At 38.5% G+C, this 25448-nt stretch overlaps 1 protein-coding gene across 1 annotated transcript; it reads right to left on the bottom strand.

Moving 5' to 3' along the window:
* Positions 1 to 13469: 13469 nt before the first annotated feature.
* Positions 13470 to 24246, bottom strand: LOC147614150 (uncharacterized). The gene is made up of 3 exons (XM_086780482.1): positions 24219 to 24246; positions 13696 to 13970; positions 13470 to 13604 (listed from the first exon to the last, which is right to left on the bottom strand). The coding sequence occupies exons 1-3, from the start codon at positions 24244 to 24246 to the stop codon at positions 13545 to 13547; spliced, it is 363 nt and encodes a 120-aa protein (XP_086636608.1). The 3' UTR covers positions 13470 to 13544.
* Between the last annotated feature and the right edge of the window lie 1202 nt (positions 24247 to 25448).

Genomic DNA, 25448 nt, shown 5'->3' with positions numbered 1-25448 from the left:
CAACGTTCACATAGCCTAGAAACCCTATTCACGGAAACCCAAAGCCCAGAAACCCTAGAACGTTCACAACAGGACCTCAAGGGAATAAAGTTATAAACGTACAAGTCTGGACTCTTGGAGTGAGACTCGCATGGCCGCACACTTGGAGGGATAATCCAAGTGTGATTTTTTATAGTAAAATCACCAAATCTTCACCTATCTACTCTACCCACTTGTCCATATCCGATTGGACAACTTCTACCACCTTTAAGGACCTCATTTTCACCTTAGAAAACCTTCCAATTAAAATATGATACCATTTAAAACCTTCTAATTTTTTTTATTAATAACTACAACCTTAAAGTTATCTAGTATTAAGTAGATTCACTTCAGGTCAACTTATGCAATTTTTTAAAAATTGCAAATTTTACAATTACAAGTGAACCCCAAATGTTTGCAGTTTCATTGTCACTGTTTGTGGGTTTTCCATGAACAGTGTTATGCTCCCCTCCGAATTTGCAAAATTCGGAGGGAGCATATCCCCAAAAAGCAAATTATAAATTAATGCTAACTTAATTTGAGAGTGCCCTAGACATTAGCCCCAAGAAATTTGTTGTTTGCAAAACCACACAAAGAATAGAAAAATAGAAAAAATCATTGACAAACAGTAACCTTATGAAGGACTCACAAAATGGAGAAAACAATTCATAGGCCCAATACCTTGAAATGGACTAGATCCTCCAATGGAAGTGGACAAGGGTATAACAGTGCGTAACCCAAGAGTAGAACCACCCATGGGAGTACCCCCCATAGGTGTAGGGTTAATTGTGGAAGGAATCGAGGGTGGAGCAAAAATGTTCCACACATTCTCTCTCCCATACCAATGCGATAGACTAGGCCAACTATGAGAGTCACTCCATATCCCCTCCGCCAGATCATCAACGATGGACACACTGAACGATGGGCCATTGGGTTTATTGAGTCTGTATCGTCCCCCCACGTCTACATTATAAAAATGAGGATATCATGCTTATAGAATAAGGAGGACTTAAAAAGCAAATCTATTATGTGTATACCTTATGCATGCATAGAGCTCTATGTATAAGCTCTATGCATAAGGCTCTAGTCATAAGACATGCATAGAGATTATGGCTTATAGCTTATGCATAGAGCTTATGACATGCACAAGGCATATGCATAGATCTTATGACATGCATAAGCCTTATGCAGCATAGAGCTTATGACATGCATAAGGCTTATGCCTAAATCTCTATGCATAGAGCTTATGACATGCGTAAGGTTTATGCCTAAATCTCTATGCATAAGGCGCTATGCATAAGGAATAAGCTCTATGCATAAGCCTTATGCATAGAGATTATGGATTACGGCTTATGCATAGAGCTTATATCATGCATAAGGCTTATGCCTAAAGCCCTATGCATAAGGCTTATGCATAAGTTCTATGCATAAGCCATAAGCTCTATGCACAAGCCATAAGCTTGTAATCCAAATAAAGCATAAGAGTTTGTAAAAATTGAAACCTCGGCACCCAAGGGTGCAAACTAAATAAATGAGAAGAATAAGAACATTGAATTTTATCTTAAGAGATGAAATGAGCTTAGGATACTCGAGTCTCTCTATGTAGATAGGATGTAGACCTTTTTCATCGCTCTAACACAAGAATGCTTAAATCTTAAATAGCACAAGAACGCTCTAAGCCTAAATAACACAAATATGCGTAAAGCTCTATGCAACATAAGCTCATTTTTCTTGTAGTCCGATAATTTCTAAAACTCTTATACTTCTCATGTGATATTAGAACTTTATTAAGTCCTTCTAGAATACTGCTTAGACAAACAGGGTGAATACTTTCCCTTTTGGATGGTAGCTTCTAAGGACTTTCCACATGCTCCCCACTATGAAAGCCAAAGACAACTTCTCTTTTACAAGAGAAGGATAGTGAAAAGATCAAGGGCTTCCCCTCCATTATAGCCACCTACTCACCGGATAACCACTCCTAACCTGACTTAACCAACATTCTAAATGTTCTACAATAATTCTCCATAATAAATGGCCTACAATAACTCCCCATATCTATTATCACTTCACCCAAACTATAAAATTTATTTTTGCACTGAGAATGATCTCATGCTACTTAAACATAATGTATAGTATATCTTTTACATAAATGTTAAGCATAAGAACTAAACCTAACTTTATGTTAAAACTTTTTATAAATTTTTTTTCATTTATCAGATATTGATTTTCTAAAATACTCTAAAACCCAAAAAAAAATATGAATTATTTTTTTGAAATTCATTAACGATTACATTAAAAGAAGAGCTTACCTTGACCTACAAAACATCACATGAAAAAAAGTGATTAGCAACACATTTATAAGAAAAAAATCGCATGCTTTATTCACATGCTTTAAGCTTTATGCACATGCTTAAAGCTTAATGCAAGAAGCATGCCTAGCGCTTAATGCAAGAAGCATTCATAGAGCTTAATTCAAGAAGCATGCATGCATTAATCTCTATGCATAGAGCTTAATGTATTAAGATCTATGCATGCATTAAGCTTAATGCATAGAGCTTAATGCATTAAGCTAGATGCATAGAGCTTAATGCAAGAAGCATGCATGCATTAAGCTCTATTAATAAGCTAAGCCATATGCACTATGCTAAACCCTAACCTTGACGGCCAAGGGTGTAATAAACATGAGCTTGCATTAACAATTATACGAATAAAAGAGCTTACCTCGACAATTTCAAGATGGAGGAGGAAACAACAATGTAAGACCTACAAAACATATTATGAAAAAAAGTGATCAGTAACACATTTATGAGAAAAAACACACATTCTTTAAGCTTTATGCATGTGCTTAAAGCATTATGCACATGCTTAAAGCTTAATTCAAGAAGCATGCATTAAGCTCTATGCATAGAGCTTAATGCATGTATTAAGATTAGTGCATAGAGCTTAATGCAAGAAGCATGCACAAATCTTAATGCAAGAAGCATACATGCATTAAGCTCTATGCATAGAGCTTAATTCAAGAAGCATGCATAAAGCTTAATGCACATGCTTAAAGCTTAATGCAAGAAGCATGCACGCATTAAGCTCTATGCATAGAGCTTAATTCAAGAAGCATACATAAAGCTTAATGCACATGCTTAAAGCTTAATGTAAGAAGCATGCATAAAGCTTAATGTGCATGCATAAAGCTTAATGCATAAGCTGTGTGTTTAGAGCTTAATGCACTAAGCTAAACCTAAACCTAGAATCCAAGGGTACAATAATGAAAGAGCTTGATATAAGAAATAGAGAGCTTACCTCTATATTGTCAAGCTAAAGAAGACTATTAGTGCAAGACTTACACAATAAAATGGCAAAATAGTGATTAGTTACACATTTAATTAACTCTATCTACCAAAAATAAGAGACATACAAAAGACCAATACTACACATGAAGTATGCTCACAAAAAGGAGAAGGAGAAGAAGCTAAAGGAAGGTTAGTACTCTAAACTTTAACCCTAATCTCATTATTTTTTTCTTTTAATCATTAAGTTAAGCATAATAGAAGAAAACCTTGATTAGGTCACACCAACACTTGTAGAGTGATGAATAGGAAGAGGAAGAGGAAGAGGAAGAGGAATAATCAGAGGAAGAAGAAGGAAGAACAAATGCATTAGGGTTAAGTAGTAGAAGAGAAGAATGCCTTCAATAGCTCACACCATAGCCATGTAGTATCAATGAATAAGGAGAAAGAGTAAGAGTAAGATGAAGAGGAAGGGGAAGGGGAAGGGGAAGAAGAATATAAAGAGTACAAATGAATGTGATAGAGCTGGATTGATGGAGAGGATGGAGTCAGTGCAGTCCCTTAAACAAAGGAGTGGAGGGAATTTTTTAGGGGAGAAAGATAGGCGTCGATGTCACATTTGGATTAAGGTCTACATCATGGTCCACATGGCCCATTGCTATTGTGAATTACAATATTCCTCCATGGATGTCCATCAAGAAGTGTCATGTGATGCTTACACTACTTGTGCCCAGGAAGCACAAGGTAAAGAATATGGATATATACCTTGATCCCTTGATTGATGAGATCAAGCAATTAAGGAGAGGCATAAGGATGCATGATGTTTCTCGTCCAATTTCATGTCGTCGTAATGCAATGGTTAAGGGTATCTTAATATGGAATCTGTATAATTTTTTGAGCTATACATAGTGCTCAGGTACGTCGTACTCATAAATTGATTCTTATCTTAGTATGAACAAATGATTCATTTATAACTCTAGTGTCTTTTAATGTCCCTATTAACTTTCAATTCTTACATGCCATTTTGGTAGGTCTCACAACTGTAGGATATAATGCATGTCCAATTTGTGGTCCATCACTTGTATCCAGACAAGCACATGCACTAAAGAAAGTGGTGTATGATGAACATCATAGATATCTTCCTCCAAACCACCCTAATTATGCTCTATCAGAGGTTTCTCTAATAGTGATGAGAGGTGCATAGTGGGAAGCCATGTGGCATTTGCCTCCTCTAATGCTACTAGTGGAGCAAAGGTGGAGAGATGGAGAGTGGGACGAGAGATGGAGGGTGACTCCCATCACAACACCCGTGGGCATGAAAAGGTACTCAATCTTTTGTCATCTACCATATTGGACAGAGTTAAGAATAAATCATCTTTTGGATCCAATGCACATTTTTAAGAATGTGGCATCAATTATTTGGGACCATCTAATTGGTAAAAAAGACACCCATGCAATAAGGGATGACCTAACGGATGCATGGAAAATGCATGGCCGAGGGTAGTCAATGACAAGGTGGTTTTTACTAAAGGCACCATGAAGGTTGATAAGGCAAGAGGAAAATAATCTCAAGAATCAAATTTCATCTTTTTGTACACAAACCGGTATACTACACTCATTAAAGGGTGAATTTACAATAACAAAGAAGAAGAGTGAGCATCAATTGTATGGTCTCAAATCACATGATTGGCACAAGATGATGCAGGTACATACATAACTATATCTATTTTTTGGGCACTCTTTGGTTTATGTTGTGTGGACTCTATATTGATCTTTTATTATTTTCAAAATTTGATTTCACTAGTTCATACTTCCAATATCAATTGGTGGATCTAGAGAAGGAATGCCATCTATAAATTAGGTGGACTAGCAAGGTGAGTTCCAATTAAAACTATAGATTTATGCTTTCGGTATAACATATATGCTTTCGGTATAACATATAGCTTTAAAATTATCTATTTTTCTTTAATTTATCATTTCTTCCTTTGTTGAATAGGTGGATAGTGTCAAAGGAGATTCATCTAGATTCCATTGAGAAGGCTCAAGTTGAGTCAATTGAGGTGGTGTGTATGATTGAAGAAAGCTTTCCAAGGTTGTGTGTATGATTGAAGAAAGCTTTCCAAGAAGCATACTCACAACTCAATTGCACCTTCTAGTACATTTGGTGGATGAGGTGGCTATATGTGGCATTGTTCATAGTTAGTGTGGGATGATCTTTCTTGAACTCTTCATGAAAACCTTGAAGGGATTTGTGAGGCAAAGGGCAAGGCCAGAAGTAACCATGGCAGAGGGATGGTTGGTGCAAGAATCCCTCATATACATCTCAGAATATTTGAAACAAATTGATTCATCTATGCCTAGATTCATGCATAACGATGAGGATAAACAAATGGTGTCACATGTGCCACATGGAAACAGACACATTCAAAAGATAGATGAGTCCATGCACAAAAAGTTCATTACATTTTGTCTTCTTAACACTTCTGTGATGGAAAAGTGGATTGAGAAATATAGAGATACAATAAAGAAAAGGATAGAGGAGAGGAGCATTTAAGATATCAACACAAAGGCACATGGCATACCCACCAACCTAAAGGCTCTTCCAAAGGATTGCAATATTTAATGGCTTGGAGATACCCTAGAGCAAGCTGAAAGGATAGGAGAGGAGATTACAAGAGAACAATGGGAGTATGCAAGGGGATGGGACTACCATGTAAGTAAAGATGTTTTAATATTTAACTAACATATATTGTATTTAACTAATATATATAATTTTGAATAATAAATTTCTTACATATAACCTATATTTAAGATTTTTTATTGGGTTTCAGTATAAAACGCATAATGCAATGTGGTCAGAAGGTTGACATTTTTGCACTCAACGTGTGGACTCCAAGAGAATCACATGTGATTGTGGTGTAATGGCAAGTTTTGACCAAGATGGTCGAGCTAGTAGAAGAGATAGTAACATTATAGTAGAGAAACTTGAATATATGTGGAACAATTCAAGACATCTTGGAGATTGGATCTAGAGCTTTCAAAGTGTTTATCTTTGATGTTAAGTGGTTCAAAGTGGTATATAGAGGTACTCAAGCAATCGTTCAAGAAGCATCCAAGCGGATTTTTTGCAATTGACTCAACTAATTATGGCAAGATTCAAGAGACACATACGTTGTGCTATAACATTGTGAACAATTTTGATTAATCTATAGATAAAAGGAAGGCATTGTATATATTTTCTTGTAAATATTTTTTTATTCTTTTTTTTAGGTTGTGTTTTATCTGGACCAAAGAGATTCTAATTGGTGGTATGTAATACAAGTCACTCCTCGATCTAAACGTATATTTCAAGATCAAGATGTTGAAGAAGAAATGTATGGTGGATAATCAATGGAAGATGCAACTAACAATCAATATGACCACCATGAGGACCATGATGATAATACCTTTACATCTTCTTCAAGGACTTTGTATTGATATAGGAGCCATCGAAATCATGGATTTAGAAATAGACGAATTTGCATGCATTGATTATTGCAAGATGGATTTGATGATGGTACTAATTAAATATATATCATCATAACATAGGGGCATACTGATTGGTTTATCGATTTGGTGATTTATGTTGTTCTATTTCAAAAATATTTGGATGTTTGTCAAGCTTTTTGGATTTTAACATTTCAATATTTCAACATTTTGTTTTTTTTTCAAGCGTCGTTGAGCGGTGTTTATATCGGCGCTTATAGAGACATTTTTACAACATCGCTTAGTGACACTTATAGCTAGTGCCACTTAGCAATGCTAATAATGGCGCTCATAGTGGAATTTATCTAGCACCAGTCATCATCGGTGTAATAACGGCGCTTATAGTGGCATAACGTAAAATGCCACTAATGATCTCTTCTCTTGTAGTGTTGCTTCTCATATTTTCTAATCTTCCCTTTCACGTTTTGGTTTGTGACAGTGTGTGTGTGTGTGTGTGTGTGTGTGTGTGTGTGTGTGTGTGTGTGAACTAAGAGGGTCAAAATCCATGGGATCACACATGTACATACATATATACATACCCATGCATGATCACACAAATCCAAACAAACATACACATACATATGCATAGACATCCATACACACACAAACATATACATATACATGTATATGGTTTAACTTTGAATTTCTTAGTAATTCTATATGAGTAATTTTTTGTATGTATCTATAAGATTATATGTATGTGTGTATATATGTTTTTACATACATATATACATTTATGTATGTATATATGTATCTATAAGAGTGTATGTGTGTACATACATACATACATACATACATGTGCGTACATACATACATACATGTGTGTCCGTGCATGCAAGACAAGAAGAAACACATGTTTACCAGACATACGTACAGATATATATGTATATATCTAAATATGCATACATACCAATATGTTTACTAGACATACACACACATATATATATGTAAATATGTAAATATGCATACATACCAATGAGACTTGGATGTAATTGTGTGTGTGTGTGTGTGTGTGTGTGTGTGACAAAGAGAGGTAAGAGAGATAAAAAATGGTTACAACATTCATTCATATACTTATATCTATGTGGTGTGCCAATGTGTGTATCTTTGTGTGTGTGTGCAAATAAGTGTGTGTGTGTGTATAGGTATAGGTATGCTATGTTTGCACTTATGTATATCTAGAGATAGATCTAGTGATAGATAGATGTTGTATGTAGATAATTCTATATGAGTATTTTTTTGTATGTATCTATAAGATTATATGTATGTGTGTATGTATGTTTTTACATACATACGTACATTTATGTATGTATGTATGTATCTATAAGAGTGTATGTATGTATGTATGTGGTACATACATACATAATGCATGTGCTTTGGAGAGAAATTGTGATACGTACTTATTAGAGATATGGAACTTTCATTCTTGATGGATGTTTTGGAGTAAATGTGGTTAATAACGTTGCACATCACGTGATTGAACAATACATATAGCAAGGCACAAGGTCAATACCCAGCAAAGTTGGTAGTTTCGAATATCATTCTCTCTTCAACTTGAGGTTAGTTTTATTGTTGCCCTTTCTCTCTCTATCAATATGGCTCGTTAAGAGTATATATTGTTTCCTCTTTGCAACTATGAGGTATCTACATGTATATAGTATTGGTATATAGTTGGGTTATTAGGGTTATGTTATATGTTGACTAAGATTTAAAGAGATTTCTGGAGAGTCTTAAGATGTTCATTTTTAATTTCGAAAAATGCAGATCTAGAATGATTTCAATGGAGCTTCCAATTCTGATGTAGCTTTGTCTACCTCGCCTGAGCTGATTAATGTTCGAGCTGTGAAACACCTTGCTCGATCAAGGTCTCCATCTGGACAGCCAAGCTCTAAACATCTACAAACTATTGTGGACATGTGATCTCGAGCGCACTGAGAAAAATGAGGTTGCTCTTGCAAGGAGTACTTAAATGCCCTTTTGGGATGAGATCTGTGGAAGTGGCACCCAAAGGGAAGATATTCTAAGAGATGAGTTGACACATCATCTTCATGGTGTTCTTGATAGTAGTGGTCGCATAGAGACCAACCAACTGTTAAATTTGCAGCAATGTGATGAGCTATGGTGGATCAAATGCTAGAATCATCATCATTAAACAAAGAGATTATATGATAATTAAAATGTGATTAGTGAGTAGTTAACTGATAGCTTAATGTTGGCATGGATAATCAAAAACCAGCAAATTCTCATTAGGCCAATGCCTCAATTTATAGAGTTTACATCTAATCCCGCTGATTTCTCCTTGATTCACTCCACCTCTTTTGCTTGATTCTCTCCACCTCTTCCCAGAATATCTCGACACCTCCTAAATCTCCTCATGCTACCCTTTATTCTCTCCCAGTAGATACATCTCACCTTTTCACAGGTTCTCTCACATTTACAGATTCTCTTTTACAGCCTCTTGCTAAGGGCTTGTTCCCGCACACACCCTATTCACTTGTATATTTCAACACCTCCCCTCAAGTGAATACTCTTAGCACACGTGGACCCTATACTAAGTTTCAACACCTCCCCTCAAGTGAATACTCTTAGCACACCTGAACCCTATACCAAGTTTCCCTCTTACTTGATAGTCCACAACTAGTGCCTCAAGTCCCTAAACTCATAGTCCTTTTGACACACTCTCTCTCTCTATGTGTCCAAGGCTAGTACAAGTGCATGTGACCTTGACTAAACTGCTCACACATACATCTACCACATGGCCTACATCATCGGTGGCTCAGAGGTGGTTTTACTCTATTGGGGCAGGTTACATTGGGTTGTGGGGTTTCTCTCTCTCTCTCTCTCTCTCTCTCTCTCTCTCTCTCTCTCTCTCTCTCTCTCTCTGAAAAGATGATCTCACTCCACTTCCTTAGGAGCCTCCATGAAGTTTGCTAATGTCGTTCCTTCTCCACTGGGTTTGCTATAGCAATCTCTTGCCATGTGTCCTAGTTTTCCACAGTTGTGGAAAGGCAAGTGAAGGTACTTCCTCCTACTCTACCTCTTCCTCATCCTCGTCCTCGAGAGAATCCTCCTCGGGTGAAGAATGCTTTTTCTTCTCCTGTTGTTGAGTCCAGCCATTTCTTCTCTTTTCCTCTGGTCTCTTGCTCTAGTAGAGCTCCTTCTATCTCGTGTAGCTTCAATTCAGGTACATTCTTTAATGTTGCTACAATGTTTTCATATTCACCTTTGTCCACACTCTTCTCAGAAGCACAGCTAGTGCCTCATCAGCTTCTACCTTTTTGCCAATAGCTGCCAGTTGTTGCTTAATACTTTTATATCTGATCAAGTATGTGATTAAAGGTTCACTTTCCTTCATATCCAATTTGTAGAATTGCATTAACAGATTTATCTTTGAATTTTTAGCTTGTGTGCCAATAATTTATTGAGTTCATCCCATGCATCTTTTGCCCACTGTATCCCTGTGATGTGATGAATGATTTCATCATTTAAACTGAGTGTGATAAGTCCCAATGCTTTTTCATTCCTGCTCTTCCACTCATTTTTCCCTCTCACCTCTGGGCATTCATCTCTTCCCTCAACTAGCCCCCACAGATTTTTCCTCATGAGCAGATACATGGTTTTTGTCTACCATGTGTAAAACTGCTCCCCCCCATTAAATTTGGCTCTCTTGTGCCGTACTCATGATGATGATGTGAAGGGGGTCTTACCTCTCGATCCAATTTCAAGATTCAAGGGCAGTGTCTATCCTTTTACAACTCAATCTAGTGTTTAGGTGATGATTACAACAGATTTATCAGCATAAAATCACCAGAAATTACACTAAACCAAGGGTAACAAATCTGTACGGAATGGTTGGAGTGTCAAAACATCTCCGAATTGTAATTTGAAGTTATAGGGATCTGTATCAGATACTAATGGTTAATTTGAACCCTCAATTGCACCAAAAAATAATGATTACTACTTATTAATCACTGATTAGCAAATTAATCTTCTCTTTTGTGTGCAAAAAACAGAGTATGCGGGGAGTCCAGATCTGAGGCCTTAGAGTTAAAATGAGCTTATATCCTTTCAAGGCCATCAATAGCAATTAGTCTAATAAAGGATTAAGCCAAGAAACACAAGATTTGACCAAACATTGAATGCTTAATCTCTGTTTTACCAAGTCACCTATAGATTTGATGAAGAGCTTGGATCTCACTGTAGACTTGATCAAATCAAAATTTGTCTTCACCACCTTATAGAGCACCCTTGAAAACCCCTAGGGGGCCAAGAGGAATTAGAGCTATTGCATCTGTGGAAGACAAGATCTCCAATTTCTTCAAAAAAAGAGGCACTGGAGAAATCGCTAATTTTTGCAGCTTCCCTTGGCTTTTTCGTGATTTGTCTTGACTGGCTTATGTGTGGGGAGTGTAGCTATGTTTGGCTAAAAGTGTTTGCCCTAATGTTTCTCTTGGAGGGAGATCAATCCCCTCCACTGGCTAGGGGTGCAGAGACTACTTGAAAAAGAGGTTTAAAAAATCTAATTATCTACTAATCCTAACTAGCCAAGTGATTAGTAAGATAATGGGCTCATAAACTTGATGGATTCTAGGCTAGGTTCTGATACCATGTTAAATTTTCAGTAATGTGATGAGCTATGCTAGATCAAACGCTAGAATCAACATCATTAACAAAGAGATTAGATGATAATTAAGACATGATAGTGAGCAATTAATTGATAGCTTAATGTAGACATGGATAATCAAAAACCAGCAAATTCTCATTAGGCCAATGCCTCAATTTATAGAGTTTATATCCAAGCATCTAATCCCACTGATTTCTCCTTGACTCACTCCATCTCTTTTACTTAATTCTCTCCAACTCTTCCTCTCCCAGAATATCTCCACACCTCATAAATCTCCTCATGCTAATTATTCTTTCCCAGTAGATACTTCTCACCTTTTCATAGGTTCTCTCACATTTACAAATTCTCTTTTATAGCCTCTTGCTAAGGGCTTAATCCCGCACACACCCTATTCACTTGTATATTTCAACACCATGCCAACTAGACATGATTTCCTTTATGAAAAATTTGCATGTTGAAATTGTGGAATGTCTAAGCAGATGTACTAGGGACTATAAAGAATAAGCCGATTCTTTAAAAGAGTATGTACGTACATTCCGTTAATCGACCCAATTCTATTATGAAAAAGATGAGCTGTATGTTGGAGGCCAGGGTAGTTGCTAATAGATTTTGTGAGAGTAATGATGTTTTTGTTCAAGTAAAAAATTGTATTGCAACTAATTTCTAGCTTTAGCTTCTCCGTGTGGTGATATTTATGAATTCTCTATTTCGCCAAAGTCTTTATACCTCTTTTTCTATTTTATTCTCTCGCTCTTTAGATTTTCTGTCTCTCACCATGTTTCTCTCTCTCTCTCTCTCTCTCTCTCTCTCTCTCTCTCTCTCTCTCTCTCTCTTTGGAGAAATGCCTTTATTAGCAAAGAAAGGTGAGAGACAAAGAGAGGTTATCACTTATTAGTGTCATGCATAGAATTAGTGATGCAAATGGATTGTATTTGTTAGACACACTTTCACTACAAGGGATCGGGCTCATACCCGCGCTCCTAGCCGCTAAAAATGACTTGTGAAAAAAAGTAGCGGGCCCGTGTACCAGCGCGTGTATCATCGCGGCCACAGACATGCGTGTAAAAGCGCGTGTATAGGACCTCCCAGACGCACTTATACACGGGTGTATAGCCGCGTTCTGTTCACAGACGCATTGATACATGCGGCTATACACGCATTTCTTTAATTTAGACACGCTTATACACGGATGTATAGCCGCGTTCTGTTCAGTTCAGATGTACTCAGACACATTGATACATGCGTCTATACACGCATTTCTTTAATTTAGATGCGCTTATACACACATAATTGTCAGTTTTGACGCGTTAATACACAGGTATTTTACAGATTATAGGTGCTCAAAGTGGAGGGTGTAGTCCTACCTGAGTTGAGACTCAAAATTGGATAGTGTGTATGTTACGGGATTTTTAGCAGTTCTGACGCGTTTATACACGCGAACAGAAAGCAAAAAAAAAAAATCCAGAGAGTGCTATTTGGTGCCTGAATATTGTTCCAGCATTCCAGCACCCAATAACACTCTCTGGATTTTTTTTGTGCATTAGACCATCCACGAAGAACATATGCACGAGGGAGATTAAGACAAGAACGACATGAATGCATACATTGTCAATACACGATTCAAGACAGACATGAATGTAATACTATCGATTCACGATTCAATATTACTATCAAAATTGCATACATGTATACAAGGGAGTCCATATCTCGAAGTAGCCCATGGCTTCAGTTTACAAAAAAATATATAGAACCACATCCTCAATATGGAATGTGATATTATAAGTCTGAGTAATACTCAGACCCAGATGATGACTCGGTGCTCCCTCCATGCTCAGATGAGCTCACATCGGTCGGAATGTCCGATGAGTAGTGCTGACGTCCACCCTCTGCAGTGGCGGCGGGTGGATCATCAGCAGCTTGTGCCTGTTCAAGTAATATATAGTATATAAGTATATATATATGTAATTCAATAAACCAAAATCATTCGTTTAGAATTTTCAAGTACCTGTCGACCGTATGGTCTCATGGCCATCTCAAACTGCGCGTCCGTAATACGTCCCTCGGCTCTGAAGATGGCCCACGTGTCACGTCTGCTATGCCGGCGAGCATACGCAGTATCGTGGGTTGTGGGCTTCCTCCCCATAACCCGTTCGCTGTATCATAATCAACACAATTTGTAAGATTAAAACAATCATAGAATCAATGAATTAAGTAAACAATCAAATAAAAAGGCAAGATACTTACGAACTCTGCCTCCCATGACTCGACGCCGCCAGATCCGAAATGCGAAGATCCAATGGTCTCCATCTGGATCCGTCGTGCCTCCACATGCTGCCTGCTCTTCACGCCACCCTCTGCTCGTTTCTTTGCCTCCTTCCACTCGCGTTTGTGCGCAGTGGCAGGTTTCTCGGCAGGATAGCCACCCGCAGCTACATTTAGCCGGTCATCGTACGCGAGTTTTTTAAGGTGAGATCTTTTATTACTTAAGATCTCCCTTATTCGCGTCCTTCCCCATACATCTGAGAATGTAGCATGTGGGGGATTGGGGTACCGACTATGTACAGCCTCTATCACCTCCCCAACTAATCGGCTATTTTGATCTTTAAATTTAATAAAACAATTTCTATATGAGTTTGATACTACCCCACGCATGTACTCCATTACCTCCCTCCCCCTCGCATCCATCACTATCCCGCCCCTATCCGTCACATCATAGCAGACCACTCTCTCCACCTCTCTCATCTCCTCCTCTTCTGAACTGTCTCCTCTAACTCTTCTCCCTCTATCTCCTCTCTCACCGCGTGCCCTACTACCCCCCCCACCTCCCCCACCAAAGCACCCACCGCATCCTCCACTCCCACTCTTCCTACTGCTGCGGGTGGAGTCACGACTGGGGGATTGTCTACGTGACGGTGGCTGTGAGCCCTGACGTGACGGTGGCTCTGAGAGAGCACGTGATGGTGGCTGTGAGGGTGTGCGTGAGTGTGTCTGGGACGAGGTATGTCTCCTCGGTGGACGTGGAAGAGGAGAAGCTGCATGCCGTCTCATCGGACTCGGAGGAATAGACGGCACTGGAGTGCCCTGGATACTCGCGGTAGGGGTATAGACACCAGGCAGGGAAGGAGGGGGATGGGCATACATATACTCTATAAGCTCAACTGGACCAGGATGGCGCCCAAAATGATTCAGCATCTCCATCAGCCAATTGCTATACGCAAATGGATCGGATGAAGAACCTGGAATATCCATAAAGAACCTGCAACAAAAATCTTCATGTACATCATGGGCTGTCTCTTGACTCACACAAATATCATCATTCAAGTCAGTTGTGTTGCCTACAAATCATGAATTCTAAAACGCAGTCTCATGTATACACTCGTGCAGAAATGCGTGTATACACCCGTCCGAAAACGCGTGTATACACCCATCCAGAAACACGTGTATATCCGCGTGAATAGACTCTGCAGACAAGTACACGCGCTTTTACACGCGTTTCTACACGCGACCTGCGAAAAAAAAATTTCAAAAGGACCGACCTCCGACAAAGACACAGTGTCCTTATAAAAGGACCATTGTCGCCCCTGTCAGAATCATTCACCCAATCGTGTGCACAGAAGCAAAAGGACGGAGACAAACCCAAAAAGCAAAGAGCAAATAGCATAAACAAATCTGAGGAAAGAGACAAGGCACAGGACAAACTGACTCACCTCTGAAAAAGTGAGTCTTCTTTCTTGCTCGGTTTCCTCCCGTGTGTGCTCCTTCTCTGCTCCCTCCTTGCACTTAGGTTTCGTTTCTGTTGGAAGAGGCGAAAACGAAAGCAGTGTTGATATGTTAGTTCAAAATCTATATTTGGGGAAGGCGGGCTATTTTTAGTTTAAATAGACCGTCACGTTTATAAACGCGTGTATATTCGCGTGTATGATATTTTAGCGACGTTTATACACGCGTTTTGCAGGAATTTCCCGCGTTAATACATGCGATTTTTAGGAAATAGCCGCGTTAATACACGCAATTTTTAGGAAATAGCCGCGTCAATACACGCGATTTTTATACTTTCATTAAAAACATATTATGATTTTGTGTTTTCTGGTTTGTACATAGGATGTCATCAACCTCTTCAAGCAGTTCTGGGGAAGATGAGACAATGCGTCATCGTAATCGCGATGTGTGGTTGGGACAACGGATCAAATGTATGTGTAATCGATGTCAAGGATACATTGTACGAGCACGTCGAATTACCTTGAATCACATCTCCATGTATGGAGAATGGAATCAAACAGGTTTAGAGATGAGTAGATGTAAATTGATGGTATTCAAATGACTCATGGTATCCAAATTAAATTAATAGAGTTGTAATATATAAACTCTAATTGAAGCAGGATGTAGTACCACACCCTAACATGGTACCCTACGCGCGACGAGAGCACGCAAAGCGTCAACGAGATGATGCTGGAGCTTCGGGATCTATTGTCAGAGATGAGTGGGAAAGGGATGACAATAGCCCTGCACCCCACGAAGTTGTGGAAGAGGAGGTGCTTGATGATATGGTGCGGAATCTTTTTAAGGATGATCCCAAAGGTATGGACGACGATGATATGGAACAAGAGCATCTTTACAAGGCTTCATCGACACCGGTGTTTGAAGGGTGCACATTCTCTGTTTTACGTGCTTCACTTGAACTACTCAATATACAAACAGTTTATGGATGGAGCAATGCAAGTCTTGACGCATTATTGAAGTAAGCATTCTAACTTACAAATTTGAATTAGTGGTTTAAGGTTTAGGATTTAAGACTAATTATAATTGATGATATTGGATGCAGGCTATTATCAAACATGCTTCCAAAGGAAAATAGACTACCCACCTCAAGAGACATAGCGAGGCGCTATGTGACATCTCTTGGAGGACTGGATTATGATCGCATACATGCATGCGTCAATGATTGCATTCTCTTTCGTGGGACGCATAAGGAGGCTCTACATTGTCCCACTTGTGGTGAAGCAAGGTATAGAACAGATATGAAGAGTTTTGATGTACCTCTTAAAGTCTTACGACACTTTCCTATAATTCCTCGCATCAAACACATGTTCAAGTGCAAATCATAGCAGAGCTCATGTCATGGCATTCCTCACATCGATCGGATGATGGCATGTGGAGAATTCCCACAGACACTCCTGCTTGGAAGCATATTAAAGATGAGTGGCCCAGCTTTAAAACAGAGCCCAGAAACTTGAGACTTGTCCTAGGTATGGATGGAGTGAATCCATTTGGTTTCAAAAGCACCGCATACAGCGTGTGGCCAGTTGTGTTGGTGAATTACAACCTTCCACCATCAATGGCGATCAAGAAGGGACATCTTATGTTATCCCTTCTAATTCCAAGGAAACATAAAGTCAAGCATATGGATGTTTATCTTGAACCATTGATTGATGAGTTGGAGGAACTATGGAGAGGTGTTGCAGTGGTGGACATTAGTAGGCCTCCGTCCTCTCGACACTTCGACTTAAAAGCAGTGTTGATGTGGACAATGCATGACTTTCCAGGATACAGCGATTGTTCTGGTAAGAATTCTAATTACCTCCCTACTCTATTACTATTGGCTATATATATTAATTATACATATTGACTTTATTATTCTAACTTTTATTTATATTTTAACAGGTTGAAAACATCGGGTAAACATGCATGTCCTGTTTGTGGCCCTTCGTTAGTACATAAGTATGCTGACGGTTTGTGTAAGACTATATTCGATAATCATCATCGATTTCTCCCCTCAGATCATCCTAAATATGTTGCTAGTAAGAGTAACATTCCTCCACAAACACTTCGTGCAAAAGATTGGAAGCGTATTTGGGAGTCTACAACTATTCTTCCTCCAGATGGCATGAACAGGTATAGTAATGTTTTTTCAATCTTGTTTTGTGTAGTCTCTAATTGGATTAAAGGTCACATAGAGCAATCCCTTGTGTAGGTACTCCATTTTTTTTTGGCTGCCATATTGGACCCATCTTAAGATCAACCATCTTCAAGAATGTGAGATCTGGTATTTGGGAACATATTATTGGTAAACGAGACAATGTTAGCGTACGTGAGGACTTGCGAGTCGCAGGACGTATGCGTCAAGCTTGGCCACGAGAGGTGGGTGGGCACGTTCGTCTTCCGCCTGCACCATGGATTATATCAAAGAAAGAGGAGAAGCAGGTAAAGCAGGCCATCACCACTTTGCGTACTCCCACTGGATGCATGAGATCATTGAAGGGAGCCTTTACAACCACTAAGAAAAGAGGCGTTGAGCAACTATATGGGTTGAAGTCCCACGATTGGCACAAGATGCTTCAAGTAAGTGTTTTCCAAGTCTTGTACGTATGTTGAAGTTAAATTTTGTAATACCATAAACCATACATACATGTGCTCTTATGTGCGTAGTTCATACTACCTACTAGCATCGACCATTGTGCAAATAAGAGTTTGAAAAAATGTATTTATAAGATGGGCGAGCTTGTGAGGTATGTAAAACCCATGTCAGATCACCCTTCATTATACCTTGCAAAATGAACGTGCATGAGGTATAACGTACTATTTATTTATTTTTCAGATATGTTAGTTCCAAAGCAATTGATCCAGCCACGTTGGATGATGCGCGTGTTATGGCAGTGGAGGTGGTTTGTTTGGTAGAGAAGATTTTTCCGCAAACCATTCTCACAAGTCACCTACATCTCATTGTGCATTTAGTGGACGAAATCGCTTTATGTGGTACTGTGCATGCACGTTGGATGTTCTTCCTAGAGCGCTTCATGAAGACCTTAAAAGACTTTGTGAGGCAAAGTGCAAGGCCTGAAGGAAGCATGGCCGAGGGTTGGTTGATACAAGAGTCTCTTGTATATATTTCAAAATTTCTTGGTCAGGTGGACAGCTCTTTGCCACAACTATGGAGCAATGAAGAGGACTTGAGGATGACCTCTATTGTGCCTCAAGGAAAAGGACAGAGTAAAGTAATTGATAGAACATTGATTGATGATCTCAATTTCACTTGTATCCTTAATAGTGATGTGATGAGCAGATGGGTTACAAGATATGAGGATGCAAAGACAAAAAGGCAAGCAGAAAGAGCTCTCTGTCGGAGGCAACATGGCTCTCAGAAGGCGTACCCTAAGCATCTAGCAACACTTCCGAATGATATCCATGTTGATTGGTTGCATGAGGAAATGGAGAGAGCAGAGAGCGACGAGGGGCTGCATATCACGGCGGAAGAATGGGAGTATGCACGAGGATGCATGTCAAAGGTACATAGAACTAATGTTTTGCATTAGTTGTAAGTGATTTGCTTTTAATATTTATTCACATTGCTTACACAAATATTGCTTCTATTTTGGTCCAGTGCACTATGTTCAATGCTATATGGTGTGAAGGCAAGCATTTTCGAACACAAAGAATTGATGAAAAGAGAAATACACAAGATTGCGGTGTCATTAGTAGCTTTGAGGGAGCTAATGGAAAAATGGATGATTATTGTTGCATAATCCAAGACATATTTAGGCTTGACTTTCGTCACTTCTTTGTGTATGTTTTGGATGTCAAATGGCAAATGAACGTGGTGAAAAAAGGGCCTGATGCAACGATAAAACGCCATGCAAGTGGATATGTAACTATTGACTCTACAAAGTTCTGGCAAACAAAGAAAGATAGGCTCGTATTGCCACAACAATGTGAGCAGGTATGCATTTTTTTACTAATGTGTTTCATGTACATATATATCTAAGCTCGCGTACCCCTTGACTTTTGATATGCTAATTAATTACTATACTATGTGTATTTGAGTAGGTTATCTATCTACCAATGGTGCATGACATTAAATGGTGGTACGTCATCCCTATTGCACCACGTTCCAAAGTGATGTATAATACATTCACTGATATGGAGCATATGGAGGATGTAACAAGCCGCAATGAAGATGATGTCGAACATGCCATTGAAGATGTTGTGATCGATAATCAAGAAATAAGAGATGATCATGATAATGAGGATGAGCATGCCATTTCTCATGATCATGAGAATGACCCTACCATTGAGGATGATGGTGATGTTGATGAGGATGATCAGGACATCGATACCATTATCAATGAAGTACAGAATATCGATAGTGGAATAAATTTAATCGTAGCCTTACAAATTGATCAAATGGATATTGATGTTGATCGTTTGGCAAGGATGGATCTTATTGAAGATGAGATCGAACCCTAACCAATCCGTCATTGTACGTTCTAAATTGATGACATTTCTATCATCTCATATGCATGATTTATTTTTGAATATATTTCATTGTTGTAAATGCATGTAGTGGGATTGTGTAATGATGTATACTGTAATGTACTATGAGATGGTTTAAAGAAAATAGTTTTTAATTTTGTAAAGGAATTCAGTTTTTCTTCAGTTTTTCTCTGCCATGCGTGTATTAATCCGTGTATAGTGGCGTGTATTAATCCGTGTATAATAGCGTGTATTAATCCATGAATATTACCGTATATAGATGCGTGTATTACTGCGTGTATATAAACGCGTTTATACACGCGTTGATAAATGCAAATATACACGCGAACTTAAATGCTAAAATACACGCGCCCGATTCTATTCAAATACAAGCGCGACCATACACGCGCTCGTAATTTATCGCGTGTATGAAACGCGTGTATGGCAGCATTGTCTTGTAGTGTTTTCTATTGTAAATTTCTCTAATAGCTATATCATGTTTGCTACTGTGCAGAGTCTATCCTTAAGAGTAGGGTCACATGTTTGATATACACGTCCAAGATCATATGTGAGGATAATGGCACTTGAAGTAGAACAAATGTAATAAGATAAAATTTTGTTATTCGTTTGAAGTTAAGAATATTTGTAAAAAGCAAATTAGTATTTACTTTTTTCTTTTTCGAGGGAGGTTGAAGATGGCCAGGAGAAATATATACCTAAGTTTAAACCAAGTTTGTCGACTTTGAATTTTGGATGCAACATACGAATCTCATCGTAATTGTTTGCGAACAAGGGCTTCCATTTGAAAATAAATTGATGCTACATTAAAGGAGTACTTTAATGTAAATGACATTTGGAAGAGTTGAAGATGAGGAGGAGCGTAGAGAATTCTGTGGATTCGGGTAAAAGAGCAACTCCTACTGCTACGGTCCTTCAAGAACCTATCAATGAACATCTGAATAGGCACATAGAGATATGGCAAGAGGCCCTATTTCTTCTAATTTAAATGAGATACCTATAGATGAGATTAGTCATATTAATAATTTCATCCTATTTCTTATGCTATTATTGATGTGAAAGGTATCAAATCCGAATGTCATTCTATAAGGTGTGTGCTTTCATTTTCTCAGAATGTTAAGCACCCAGCAACCATGGTGTTATGTTTTGGAGATTGTACTCTTCACTCGAGGAAACCTTTCTTATAAGTGCCATTTTTGTGACATGCACTAATTTGGAAATGTGAGGCATCAAGAAAGATTTGACAATATGTGGGCAAACACTGTTATGCAAGTGGGAACATCTCTTTGCTGCCTTTGGAAAAACCTCCTCCTACATTGGTTGATCTATTACTTGAAAATGATAATGCAAGTAAGGAATAGAAAGAATATATGGTCTTATAACAATTTCTTAGCATTCATTTCAGTGGATTCTCACTTGGATAATCAGTTCACTAGGGGGGAGATGCATTTAATTTTTGAATCCTTGGTACTCTCTATTATCGTATTGGTTATGTAATACCTTATGAAACATGAGATGAAGCTCCTCAATTTGCCCAATTATATGTGTATGATACGGAGCATGAATTGGAGAATAGACTTTATGGGATGTCTTCTTTAAATCATAACGTGCTTGAAAGGTTACAAAAAATGATGTATGAAGACAATCCGTATGCTTGTGCATTTCGTAAAATAAGAGAAATGTTATAGTCTAGTCCACATGCAAATTTGGGAATGGTCTACACACTAAAGCTCAATCAACCATAAGGAAATAGTTAGTTCCTACGGGTAGTGAGGTAGCTGCTATCATGCAGGGTCAAGGGGATGATTTTCATGTAGGTCATAGAAATATTCAAATAATGTCTCACAAAGGTACTATAAAAAGAATATCTAACTTGCATCGTTTTCATATATGCCTCTACTATATGTTCTTTTGTTTCCTCAAGGAAATGATGGTTGGCATGTTGGAATTCTACTCCATGGTAGAAATAGATAAGGTTCAAACGAGGAGACAATGATTGTAATGCGATGGCAATACTATGCATATAGATAACAAATAAGGGAAGATACAAATGTCTGCCTTCTACACGATGGTCGACTTTTGCAACAATATGTTGTGGATGCATATAGCAACATGGAAGATTAGTATGGATACGTAATAACCAGAAACCATTGTGTGCTAAAGTATACCAAGGCTTACAGATATTGTTAATATAGGCGATGGGGTCAATAGAGTCTCTGGGGCATTACTGGGGACGTTGGATAGTTCTACCATCTACATATACTGGTGGGGGGCCCGATATATGCATCAATTGTATTAGGATTTAATGGCAATTGTTAGGAAGATGGATAAACTTGACCTCTTTATTACCTTTACTTGCAATCTTTGGTTGGTATAAAATAAGTAATGCTTTATTTCCAAGTCAAGCAACCCAAGATCAACCTAACTTGATGGCATGGGTCTTCTATGAGAAGTGTAAGAATATAATGCACTTATTGGTATTAAAAAAAAGTATTATTTGGAAGGGTAGTGGCATTTGTTTTTGTTATTGAATTTCAAAAAAGACGCTTGCCACATGAACATATATTATTGATATCGGAAAGTGGATGTAAGTCTATTGAGATTACTCACTATGATAAGTTGGTACTTTTCAACTAGGTCCTTGGCATCTTCTAACTTCCTTATTTCTTCATCATTAGCATTAGGATATTCACCAACCCCCTTTGGGGTTTCTGGTTGTTCTCCTTGTTTTCCCAGGTCTAACCCTTCCAGATTGATCCCTTGACCCCCCTCTTCCTTTGATTTTGTGGATCTTGTATCAATTGTATCTTCTTTGGATGTGTCTTGGATTGTAACCCGCATAATTTCTTCACTCTTCTCCTACGACCAAATTTGGAAATAGTAGCATCCGCCCAGTTCCTTCCTTTGTCACCTAACTGAGTTCTTCTCTTCTCTCTCTTTCGCACTTTCTCTTCTCACTTGTTTTGTGCCAACCCTAAGCCTACGCGTTCCTCTTTGCCCTCTAGTATGGTGCTAGATTGTGATAGGAGGAGTGCTCTCTCTCTCTCTCTCTCTCTCTCTCTCTCTCTCTCTCTCTCTCTCTCTCTCTCTCTCTCTCTCTCTCTCTCTCTCTCTCTCTCTGCTTGTAAGAAGGGCGCGAAAAACCAGTTGGCCTGGGTAGACATATGGCACAAGAGATCAAGGTGACGTGGGCGATCAAATAGTTCTGTGAGCGTGGGGAAGGAGGTGGCTTGGGAGGCGTAGTGCCGTGAGCATGGGCAGCATCGTAGGAGGGCAAAGGGAGACATGACGTGATGATCCTGTGTTCAGGCGCGAGGCCATTCGACGTGGGCGAAGAAGGTGGCAAGCGTCGATTACTTGGACGACTTTAAAAGAAAAAGAACATATTTAGAAGAAGGGAAAAAGGAGATAGCCTAGCTGTAACATGTTGAAGTCCCATACATGAGGTGCTAGGTTCAAAACCTACTGGCTGTTGATGGCTGTATGAAAAAACACACATGCACATAAGCACAAAGATTTTTTTTTTTAAGAAGAAGGAAAAAAGGGGGTTAGGAAAACAAAAAAGGAGAGTGGGGTTAGATGAAAAAAGGGAGATACAAAAGATGGAAAAAAGGGAAGAAAAAAGGAGAAGGGGAGGGTTGTGTGTCCATGGTGTATCTCGTGATTGTGCATATACAAGTTTGTGCATGTGAAGGCAAGCGTGTTGTGATTGTGCACGTTGTGCAGGCATACACACGTGCTTGAAAGTGTGTTTAAGTGATTGTGCACATGTATATGGGTGGATGTGCTTTGTGTGGGTGTGTGGGTGTGTGCACATGCTTGCAAATGTGTGTGTAGAGAGTCTATGCATAGGCATGCAAATGTGTGGATCCCTTGTCTACCTTCTCAGGGAAAGACACATTAACTAGTGATGGTGTAGCAATGATTATGAGGAGCTATGATAACTATGCCATAAGCTATATGTTTAGAAAATAGCTTCTTTTTATAGTTGTATCATTTTTTTAATGGACTGAAGATGGAAATAATAAACATTGTCTTGGGCTTTTGGTTACACCATTGCCTCTCAAAAGAGAAGTAATAGTTAGAATCAACCCTTGCTGTGAGACCCCTACCCCTCTATCTATGGCAACAAAGTCACACTAAGGATAGAGTGACTCGACCCTTATTGTGATACCCCTACCCATCTATCTATGGCAGCAAAGTCACACTAAGGATAGAGTGACTCACTCAGGACCTCATGTCCTAATGCTTGACTATTCCATCAGCTCCTCTCAGTTTGACCAAACAATCCTTATGCAAGAAAGGTAAATGATTTCACCAGTGTATTCCCTTTATAATTCTCACATGTAGGTCACCTCAACAAGCGGCTCCTCCAAGTTCAAAAAGATGTCTTAACTCCTCAATTATGAAGGCAATATGCGTCTATGATTTGCCAACTATAATATTTGTCCCTCGGTTTTTCTTATTTCAATAACAGAATTTTGTTTTGATTTGGGAAGTACCCACTTCTTGAGTCCACTCAATTGCCATTGCCCACTTTCCTGTACTTAATTCTTTTTCCACTTTGACAAAATCCTTACGCTCAACCTAGCCCCGTCTAATCCCATGGGTCTAGTCCTTAGACATATTGAGTCGGTATAAACTCATGCACCGATATAATTAAAAATTGACTCTTTACTCACACACCCCACTTAAAAACAAGCGCTCATACACACTCTTTTATCAAAACAATCCTTTTAAAAGAAAACATAATCACATTGTTCTTTTCAAATTATGTATATATCATATGCCCATGTCACACATCACATAACAAATATCCAAGTAACACATCAGTGTCACCTCATTATCATAAAACTCCCAAACATGAATGTAATCCTTAGACTAGGATGGAGATGTAAACACACCCTTATTTATAGGCTCTTTGCACACGAAAAATACAAACTCCCTCTTAATTTTGAGGTTTTTTTCACACCCAAGCATTGAAACACACTAAGGTTTGAACCACACAAAAAAAGACAAAACCCCAAAAAAAATATCATAGGTTTTGTGAAGTAAGAGGTCACTTGTAGGCAACTGATTTGCTCTGAGATATTGTTGTTATGGAGGCAAGGGTGGTGTCACATGCTATTGTTATGGGCTATTTGATGTGGTGTATGTGCGTGTTTTGCACCATTTCAAAGTGAGTTGGAATGTAACTTTTGAGGTAATCTCAACACCCAATATTCAAAGTTGCACAAAAGCTTTGCTAATTTTATTTTTACACATTCTACATTATGTTACATTCTTTTATCACAACAATTAAGTCCATTAAACTGTGGTGCAAGGATGTAAAGGCATGCTACCTTTAAAGCCTACATCATATTAAAACTTCAGAGGAAGATTGATCAAACCATATATAAAAATATTGAAAGCACACTCCACCTCATGATATTGATAGGTAAGGTACACATCAATAATCGTGTGTTCGCCTGGTAACTACCCACTCATACACTCTTTGCATGTTTCTTAGGACTCCCTTCATTAGGATTCCACAAGCCCAAAACAAAGGTGATATTACTATTTGACAAATTAACATTATGGCTTGCACTTCCCATAAAGCTTTTTAGTAAAAATCATGGCTTATCATAAAGCTTTTGACCAATCAAATAGTTAGGACTATAATCACTTTTATCAGTTTATGACAACATCTAGTCCAATATAGCTTGAAATGAGAGGCATAAAGCTTAAAAATC

Source organism: Cibotium barometz, chromosome 42 (genome assembly GCF_041138505.1).
Source record: "Cibotium barometz isolate CiBa-2024 chromosome 42, ASM4113850v1, whole genome shotgun sequence".
Lineage (NCBI taxonomy): Eukaryota > Viridiplantae > Streptophyta > Polypodiopsida > Cyatheales > Cibotiaceae > Cibotium > Cibotium barometz.
Note: the sequence above shows the minus strand (reverse complement) of the source record. Positions and strands in the feature narration are given on the sequence as shown.

Coding starts and splice junctions, on each gene's coding strand:
- LOC147614150 (XM_086780482.1), bottom strand. CDS start 24,246: ATGGCAATTGAGTGGACTCAAGAAGTGG. Junction 13,971..24,218: donor TGAGTGGACTCAAGAAGTGG/GTACTTCCCAAA, acceptor CTACATTCTCAG/ATGTATGGGGAAGGACGCGA. Junction 13,605..13,695: donor AGTCATGGGAGGCAGAGTTC/GTAAGTATCTTG, acceptor ATTATGATACAG/CGAACGGGTTATGGGGAGGA.